Source organism: Amblyomma maculatum, chromosome 1 (genome assembly GCF_055883805.1).
Source record: "Amblyomma maculatum isolate TAMU_Amacu chromosome 1, ASM5588380v1, whole genome shotgun sequence".
Taxonomy (NCBI): domain Eukaryota; kingdom Metazoa; phylum Arthropoda; class Arachnida; order Ixodida; family Ixodidae; genus Amblyomma; species Amblyomma maculatum.
Window position 1 is genome coordinate 116,736,856 of NC_139344.1, and position 10,043 is coordinate 116,746,898.

Consider the following 10,043-nt stretch of genomic DNA (forward strand, 5'->3'; position numbering starts at 1 on the left):
GTTTGAATCGGCGGTGGCGGCGCATGCTTTCGTGCGCTGGCCGTGGCCACACTGAACATTGTTTTTTAAAAAGAAAACAAAAAGAACGCCTTACCAGCTGGGAATAAGTTGACTAACACGCGCATATAACGCGCATATAACAGCAAGTCCCCCGCTGGGGTGGCGCAGTGGTTACGGCGCTCGACTACTGTTCCCAAGGACTCGGGGAGGCGAAAAGCACGGCACTCGTGTGCTGTGCGTTGTCAGTGCACGTTAAAGAACCCCAGGGGGTCGAAATTTCCGGAGTCCTCCACTACGGCGTCTCTCATAGCCTGAGTCGCTTTGGGACGTTAAACCAAGCCCAACAAACCAAATCAAACCTAAAATCCCGCAGGAATGCGCCGATTATCGCGTAACGTAAAAACTACTCATAACTAAGGCAAACATTGAACCCCATTGCTTCAAACAGAGTTTAATTAGCTCGCACGAATTTATTTATTTGAATTGCGTGAAGAGAAAAGATTAAAAAAAAATACTTGAGCAGTATAGTTCACTATATTGAGCCACGCGGCGATTTGCTTGTGGAGGACGCCATTGCTCTGTGCTGCCCTCCTAACAACATGCGGCAGACAGAAGAACTATCTTCATCGAGATATTCCGCGTTTCTACCCTGAAGCCGTGGCAAAGGTTTCGGTTTCGATTTAGGCTTTGTTCGCTTTTTTAACGCTTTTTTTTTTTTGTATGTCCAGTGTACTGGTCGCTAAGTCGGAAAGGGGTATATACTTAAAGAATTTTTTGACGCGAAAAAGGAGGGCTGACTTCGAATGTATACCGAACCACAGAGAGAGTTCGCGGAGGCGAAATGTTGAATGGGTGATCCAGGGCGTTGTGAGAGTCATAGCGGCGTCAGTACCACTCTTGGCTGCCGCATGTGACTGACGATTTTAACCCCAATAATAAAATGTATGTAGTGTCCAAAGAAGTACTCCAGTGCGTTTTCTGCAACGTGCTGCGCCGGATCAACGAAACATTACGAACCATCAAGACACCATCTTGAAAATTAGCTGTATCCTTTAATGAGCGCTTCTCTACGTTTATTTGCTTATACTTACCTTAAAAGCAGTAGTTTATGGCAAGAACGAAAAAATGGCGCAACACGGGATGAGAATGAAATGCGGAGGAGTGGGGAGCTGCTGGAGAGAAAAGGAAGCGGTTGTCGGAGTAGGGAAAGGTGGAAGCGCAAGGTGGTAAACGGGGGAGGAGGAGGAGAGTGCGGCGCCTCCTGATAAGTAATGAGTCGTGGTGAAATATCAGTGCGCAGGAGGGAAACGTGCCCACACCGCGCACTCACCAGAGGTATCCCTGCAAAACTTTACTGTACTTACATTTCTCGCAGTTCTCTGGTTCTTTGTGAAAAATTTCACAGCGGCACGATGTTTGTTTGCAGCGCAAGTGAGTTTTCAAATTTTCCACATTGTGGCCTCTGATTGATTTATAGGAAGGGAGAGGCGCGGTAACTGTCTCACTTGTCTTCTGTGGACCCTTTAACCGCGCCGTAAGGGAAGGGATGAAGGTGGGAGTGAATGTGAAGAGAGAGACAGAGGAGCCGTAGTGGAGGGCTACGGAGTGATTTCGACCACCTGGAGATCTTTAATGTGCGCAGACATCGCACAGCACACGCACGCCGCTTCGTTTCGCCTCCATCGAAACGCAGCCGCCGAGGTCGGATTCGAACCCGAGTACTCTGGCACAGTGGTCGGGCGTCTTACAACTGCACCATCCCGGCGGGGCTACATTGTGGCCTCAGTCGAAGAAATTCGAAGGGTTTTCAATGGATATAGTTCGCGTGTGGGACGTCACTGGGCGCACAGCCGTCAATATTCGCTCTGCTTTGCTAAAAGACACAACTACGAGCTTGCTTTTGGTCTCTTTAGACAAACAATGATTCAATCTATCGTTAGCGGTCGCCTGCTTAGCCAAACAGCACGGTTACAAGTTTCTTTTTTTTTTTTTTCTTGACGGCATGTGACATCACTGGATCTGTTGCGTCATCATCGCCTGATTGGAAAATGTTCCGGTTTAGTAGTTCTTGTGCTTTTAAAATGCTTGGATTCAGTATATAGAAAAATGTAGCAGAGACAGGGGGCTCTAAGGAATGTGATTTGATTTTATATTTACTGAGGATGTTAAAAAAAAAAAAAAAAAGCGGAGTTGGTCTTTAACACCTTAGCCCTATAATCGCACTCAATACTTTGGTGTAACCATGGAGGACTCATCGTAAGTCATACCACAAGATTTTCGTATCCTAAATCTCAATCCTTTAGCCTTCCCGAAGTCCGCTTTGTGATGAGATAAACATAATGCATTCACGAGTGGAGCTGTCGATGGATGCAATATGAGCCGGAGCAGAAACATTGCCGCGCTTTGCCAGTAATGCTGGCGTCATTGCAGCCCGGAAGCCCTGCCTGCGAGCTTAGGGTTTCAGGTTTTCTTTTTATTGTCAGAAATTTATTGCAAAATTAGTCTTTATTAATTACACAGAAGGAGGTCCCAAAGCGAAGTTGTAGGGAGACCTCCTATAATAAAATGTCATGTCAGTTCAGTTCAGGCGTTCAGTCGTGTCCGACTCTTCGTGACTCTATGGACCATGTCACGCCACGCTTTCCGGTCTCTCACTATCTTCTTAACATCACATAGCTTCATCTGCAATGCCTCGAGAATGCCATCTAACCATCGCGTTCGCTGCCTACCCCTTCTCCGGCGACCCTCAACCTTTCCCAACATCAAATCTTTCTCCAGCGACTCCTCTCTTCTCATCAGATGACCAAAGTAGCTGAGCTTTAACTTTAGAATTTGACCCTCCAATGAGCAGTCAGGGTTTATGGTCGACAATATCGACTGATTTGATCTTCTGGCAGTCCAAGGAACTCTTAAGAGTCTTCGCCAGGACCACAATTCAAACGCGTCAATTCTTCGGCGGTCAGCCTTTTTCACAGTCCAACTCTCGCATCCATACATCACAACTGGAAAGACCATAGCACGGGTTATACGGATCTTGGTTGGCAGACTAATGTCTCTGCTCTTTACTAGGCGGTCAAGGCTAACCATTGCTCTCTTTCTCAGAAGCAGGCGTCTCCTAATTTCATGGCTGCAGTCTCCTTCCGAGGTAATCTTGACGCCCAAGAACAGAAAATCTGTCACAGCTTCCACTTCTTGTCCATTGATGCTCCAGGACTTGATAGGGCAAGACGCCATGATCTTCGTCTTTTTAATGTTCAGTTTAAGCCCAAACTTCTCACTCTCTTCTTGTACGCGCATCAGAAGTCTCTTGAGTTCCACTTCACTTTCTGCCATTAAAGTGGTATCATCCGCATATCTAAGGTTGTTGATACGTTTTCCAGCAATCTTCACTCCAGCTGAAGACTCGTCCAGACCGGCCTTCCGGCCTTCCTCATGATGCAAAATGTCATGTACAGATGCACAAAATGGCAAAAATAGAACATTACCAATATGTTATCAAATCTGTTAAAATCCATGAACAGAAGTTGTAGTAGTATATAGCGCTGTGCCTTCTCCACGCGCTGTGCAGAACACCGCATTTATGCTCCAATAGGCCTTACTATATGCTACTCTGTAGTCATGAATTGTCATTAACATTAGTGTCGTTGCAGCGCCGGAGCGCGGCGTACCGCTGTTTTCCGGTGTCTGGTGACGGAGCTCTTCCTGCGCACGTGCACATCCGAGACCGTCCTTTTGGACGGCGGACGCCGTTGCCGTCACGTTGACGTGTGGAAGACAATAGAAAGCCAGCGCTGCCTGTACATTTCCTGAAACGGATACTTGCCAAGCCCGCCTCGAGCTAGCCATGCAGCCTTCCGGTGGTCCGACATCCGCTGCTGGCTTCAAGTTGCCATCCTCGGCGCGGCATTTCTATTCCTCGCCATGTTCTTACCGCACTTCGCAACTGCAAGTGTGGCAGTCTCGCAGACACGCAAAAAGTAATAAACCAATCCAAGAAATCGCTTATGTAATATAGTTTGGCGTTTAAATAAATTTCTGTTTCCACGACGAAGTGTCCACTGATGCAAGAAAGCGTGCAGTTTTCATTTCTTTCTCCCGTGGCACATCCCCCCTTTTATTTTATTGTCGTTGTCCTTCTTTGTATTATCGCAGATAGTATGTTTTGAAATGAAACAAGATACATTAGAGCAAGCATATGCGCCGACACGGGCACGATATTCCAGGCTTTTCTCCTCCTAACGTATGGGAGCAAGTGGCAACAACCGCGGCTATGCGAACCAGCGCGCGCGGGCATGTGTGTGTGTGTGTGTGCGTGCGTGCGTGCGTGCGTGCGTGCGTGTGTGTGTGTGTGTGTGTGTGTGTGTGTGTGTGTGTGTGTGTGTGTGTGTGTGTGTGTGTGTGTGTGTGTGTGCGTGCGTGCGTGCGTGCGTGCGTGCGTGCGTGCGTGCGTGCGTGTGTGCGTGCGTGCGTGCGTGCGTGTGTGCGTGTGTGCGTGCGTGCGTGCGTGTGTGTGTGTGTGTGTGTGTGTGTGTGTGTGTGTGTGTGTGTGTGTGTGTGTGTGTGTGTGTGTGTGTGTGTGTGTGTGTGTGTGTGTGTGTGTGTGTGTGTGTGTGTGTGTGTGTGTGTGTGTGTGTGTGTGTGTGTGTGTGTGTGTGTGTGTGTGTGTGTGTGTGTGTGTGTGTGTGTGTGTGTGTGTGTGTGTGTGTGTGTGTGTGTGTGTGTGTGTGTGTGTGTGTGTGTGTGTGTGTGTGTGTGTGTGTGTGTGTGTGTGTGTGTGTGTGTGTGTGTGTGTGTGTGTGTGTGTGTGTGTGTGTGTGTGTGTGTGTGTGTGTGTGTGTGTGTGTGTGTGTGTGTGTGTGTGTGTGTGTGTGTGTGTGTGTGTGTGTGTGTGTGTGTGTGTGTGTGTGTGTGTGTGTGTGTGTGTGTGTGTGTGTGTGTGTGTGTGTGTGTGTGTGTGTGTGTGTGTGTGTGTGTGTGTGTGTGTGTGTGTGTGTGTGTGTGTGTGTGTGTGTGTGTGTGTGTGTGTGTGTGTGTGTGTGTGTGTGTGTGTGTGTGTGTGTGTGTGTGTGTGTGTGTGTGTGTGTGTGTGTGTGTGTGTGTGTGTGTGTGTGTGTGTGTGTGTGTGTGTGTGTGTGTGTGTGTGTGTGTGTGTGTGTGTGTGTGTGTGTGTGTGTGTGTGTGTGTGTGTGTGTGTGTGTGTGTGTGTGTGTGTGTGTGTGTGTGTGTGTGTGTGTGTGTGTGTGTGTGTGTGTGTGTGTGTGTGTGTGTGTGTGTGTGTGTGTGTGTGTGTGTGTGTGTGTGTGTGTGTGTGTGTGTGTGTGTGTGTGTGTGTGTGTGTGTGTGTGTGTGTGTGTGTGTGTGTGTGTGTGTGTGTGTGTGTGTGTGTGTGTGTGTGTGTGTGTGTGTGTGTGTGTGTGTGTGTGTGTGTGAAACCTTCACCCCAGCGCCCCTAGCTATCGAAGCAGTTCGGTACATCCCCGGGCCCGGAAGGTGCTTCCTCCTAAGCACCCTTCGGTAGGTGAGCAATGCCTGGGCATTCACCGGTAAAAATGCATTACTCACCAGCCTCCAGCCTCCTCCTTCCAGAAAGCCCTGCACCCACGAAAAAAACCACACAGCGCCGGAATGAGAAAAAAAGAAGCAGCACAGCCAAGTTCAAAAGACGCAACGGGAAGATCAAGGCAAAAGCTAAATGTATGCATTCCTCACCAGCCTCCAGCCTCCACCTTCAAGGTGGAAGGAAGAAACTCCTGAACCAGATTTGCCACATCACATGGCATGATCGTCTGAGTATATGTTTTCTCCTTGATACCATTTGGAAATGAGGAAAAATCGTAATTTATTTTAAAATTACGGCGCTGATGTTGATGCTGTTTTGGGGGAATTTTCGTGCCAATTTGTCTAGAATAGGAGAGAAAAATTGAGTGTTTCGTGCTTAAAAGCACTAAAGACAGGCGCTTGGCAACATATTACATCGCAACTGCTTTCTAATAAAAAAAAAAATATAATAATAATGGGCCGGGAGGAGGCGCGTTCATAGGCTCTAAGCGCAGGCGTGCGCCATGTTACTTTCTCAACCCTGTAACCAGTGTGAAATAAACTAAGTTAAACTTCGGCCCGAAGGTTAACTTAATGCACATATGCAGATTTTCGCCGGCCAATTGCAGAGGGCGATGGCATGGAATCGTTTTTCGATGGAATAGTATCGTGTCGAGATTTTTTCTTTTTTTTTTTTTTTCAGTACGCAGACCTGAAAGCGTCCCAAGTGAACCGCTTTGTGCTGCTGTCGCTAACGCCTGCTGTAAATGATTTTGCAAACGTTTTCGTCTTCCTTCGAGCGCAGTGAGATAGATCCTTGGAAGACCTTCGCAAGCATCAACGGCAAGCAAACCCTGCCAAGCTGAGTTCTGCCAAACGCTCCGCATTCAGGCATGTCGCGCTCCGTTGCGAAAAGCATCGATTGATTCGTGCTTCTGTTATCTGCCTTTAGTGTTGCATTCACGTCAGGAGATAAACGTGCTCGCGGCGTCATGGTGTCTGCATCGCCATCGCTGACGATGGCGGGAACGGGCAAGGTCATGGGACCCTTGTCAGAGCGGAAACCGAGACCTGTCAGGAAAATCGAATACACCTACTGTCCAATACGTTCCAATTGGACGCGAGGCTTAGCCATCGGAAGATCACCGGACTGCTGGCGAGGAGGACAAACGGCTGGTTTAGGTTCCGAGGCGCTGGGCAGCCGCATGGGATGAGTCATCAGGCGAGCCATGACACGTCAACGGGCTGTTGCGCGCTAGGCTTGCTTCGTGTGCTTCAGGTGCAGGCGCTAGTTTCTACGTAGTGATAGCGGAATGCTTGCTCTGGCACAACACGCCCCAGTGATTTATCACGAGTGTGCAAGCAGTGAAATCGGCGGAGATGCATTTAAAGATCCGGAAGGTGCGGCAAAAAGCAAGAGTTCATGGTTGCAGAATGGACTAGCGCGCTTTAGGCAAGGCAACGTGAGTACCAGCCCTTCATTGCAGTAGAATAAGTGGTACTTCTGATATTAGGAAGCGGGAGTATTTTGGGACGATTTGAACCCTGAACCATGGACGGTGCGAGTGAACATTACCCTTGGCGTTGGAGACTCGAAAGTATGCTACGTGGCCTTAGCACCGAGCGCTCTTGCTCAGCACACGCGTTTTCAGAATGCTGGCTCATCGAACAACTATCATCTTGGAACAAGGCTTTGCGGGCGGCAGGGCTAGTTTTGACGGAGTTTGATTCGGGTAAGCTGTGCCTACGCTCCTACTACGATCGAAATCACTACATGGACATGCACCGCGGGGGCGGCAACGAAACCGACGGCGCTTTCATCATGGCTTGGTTGCCCAGACGGCACCACTGCATCTACGAGGTCAGAGTATATGACGTAACGCATTTTGAGCGGCTTTCCGTTGTGTCGTCTCTCGTCGTTGGACCGGCACCAAACGTGCAACGTGTCGTGCTGCATCCCTATAGCAGACTTGAGCCCGGAGGCGGCTTCCTTCAAGCATTTGGTCCTCCGCAGCGCCTGCGTGACCTTGACTTCACCAATGTTTTTATCAGCGACGCCCTGGCCCCCAAGGTGGCCGAAGTGTTGGCGAGCAATGGGCAAACTCTCCGCAGCGTCAAGCTCGTGGGAAATAACCTATCTCCGGGATCTGCCGGCGTCCTGCTGCTAGCGCTATACGCATGTGAGCGGCTAGAGGACTTGACCCTTCAGGACAGCACAGGGCCTTCCGTCTGCAACGCCATTGCAGAGGTGTTCAGGAACAACAGGGTTATTCAGAAGCTTTCCTTGGTGGGTCTATGCGAAGGTGGTATGTGCTGCAAGCATTTAACGTTTGCGCATGAAATGAATGTTTGCCTTGGCTGTTTGAATGATTTTTTTTACTCATTTGAAAGCATTCTGTCATTTAAGCACCTGACACTGAAACGCACGTCTATTTGCGACGCAATGGGAGAAGCATTAGCACAGTTTTGTCGTAGACACTGCCAACTTCAAACGCTCTCGTTGCTAAACTGCACTTTTGAAAGCAGAGGGGCAATGCACATTCTCGGAGCACTATCCCAGAACAGCAGTTTGGAGCATTTCAGCTTGCTCAACTGTGACCTGGGAGCAGGAACTTTCAGCACGTTGTGCTCGGTTCTAACTGCCAACTCGACTTTAAGAAGCCTCGTGCTACCGGAGGTCGACAGCACATCACCTATCATACAGGAGGGAAATCCCGTGCTTGAGCTGCTCAAACTGGAGAGTCCTGGGCGTGTTCAGTTTGCTTTACTTGTACGCCGACCGATGTTCGTACCCCCGGCACTTGCACAGGCACTAGGATGCGCAGCCAAGGTGATGGTCTTCCACGAGGATTCTGCCAACGACACTTTGTGCTCTGTGTATAACTCACTGGAACTGAATCACTATCTGCACTCCCTCCACATTGAATACGAGGATAGAGGCAGTGTCTATGGGGGCAAGACATCGAAAGATGTCATTGGTGCGCTCTGCACAGCACTCCGGGCATGTGTGTGCCTCCAGACCTTTCACCTGGACGTGCACAATTGTAGAGAGGAGACAGCCCCACTGCTGGCCGATGTCTTTGATTCCCTGGCACAGAATCCTTGCATCAGGAAGCTTTCTTTGGTCACCTCTCGACTGGCCCCGAAGACTGCTGAAGAGCTGTCTGCTCTGGTTGCCCAGCGTAAGATGAGCTTGGTCCAGCTACAGATCGTGTGCATTGACAGCATATCCGACGCAGTCCTTGGTGTTCTTCACAAAATGGTGATCGAGAATGTCTTCCTGTCAATGATTAATGTCAAGTGTTCTGACTGGAAAGACGTGGTACGGGTTGGTGAATTCCTGGACGACGTCAAGGCGCACAATCTGAACCTTCTCAACAAGGCGACACGGTTCGTAATGAGCCTCGACGAAGAGCCAGCAACGTCTGCCGAACATCACTGTGCCGCCGCGTTCGACGAACTGTGTGGCACGGCATCACTGCGTGATCATCTGCAAGTGCTGTCGGGGAAATCTGAGTTCCAAGTGTCCATGGACGTGAAGAGGGCCAAGTGCTACTTGGAGGACAACTACATGGTGTTTGCTGGTGTTGTGCAGGCGGAAGTTGTATGTGAGGCTGGCGACGGCAGCACACAGCTGGATGATCTCAATGTTGACTGTTTCCGTGCCATAGCGCAGTATCTGAAACTGAGTGACGTCATTAGGTAATTCGTTTTACCTTTGGAAATAAATCATTTGCTCATAAACTCATTCTTGCTACTCCCGTCAATCAGTTGTGCTGATTATTTCAGGTGGCTCGTTTCATTGCCTCCGCGCGCAAAAAAAGGAAAAATGTAATTGTGCTTTGAAGTTGAACCCCACTTGACAAATGTTTGAGGTGGGGCTCAGTGAGATTATCGAACTTTATTTGAGATTTGCGTGAGGTCGACGTTTCCAAAGTCAAATGCTGACTTTTATGTATGACTTGTAGCAGCGGGTTCTAGCTTTGCTTAGGCGGGCAGTAAATGAACTGGTACGCTCGCCATTCACGGAAGAAAACTCGCTAAGAGAGTCAAGCATTGTGACTTTTAAAAGAACTCGGTGGTTCTTGTGCTGGTGGCGAGATTGTTCGTACTGCTGCGGTGGGGAAGGATCCTCTCGGCGAAGAATTGAGGTTTCGTGTGGCGGGGATCAGCTCTTGTTGTTCTGTTCTGAGTGAAGCTGGTGCTGGGAGTGTTCCGCATCAATTTATGGAAGACTGTCGAAGTTGCGTGGCGAGTTTCTTGGCATATCGAAACCATTTACACGAAACTTTGCACAGGTGGAGCGCATGTCTTTGGAGGGAGGCCACATTTACCTCTAAATGGTAGGTTGGCTGAAAGAAGCGCCAGTCGTAAAAAACGCAGAAAAAAAAAATGAAATAAAAAAATTAATAAAACTGCGGCGTATACGCGAGAGCGTTGCATTTCTAGAGCGTGCTACATTACGTTGTCGTGCATGTAAAGAAATTCGATACATTAATGGCGTT

General features: G+C 49.0%; 1 protein-coding gene across 1 annotated transcript; it reads left to right on the plus strand.

Annotated features, from left to right (window-relative positions):
• Positions 1–6,630: 6,630 nt before the first annotated feature.
• On the plus strand, positions 6,631–9,316 carry LOC146203679 (uncharacterized). Its single transcript, XM_084588854.1, has one exon. It carries the CDS (start codon positions 7,091–7,093, stop codon positions 9,242–9,244), a length of 2,154 nt encoding a protein of 717 aa, XP_084444980.1. The 5' UTR covers positions 6,631–7,090; the 3' UTR covers positions 9,245–9,316.
• The last annotated feature ends 727 nt before the right edge of the window (positions 9,317–10,043 follow it).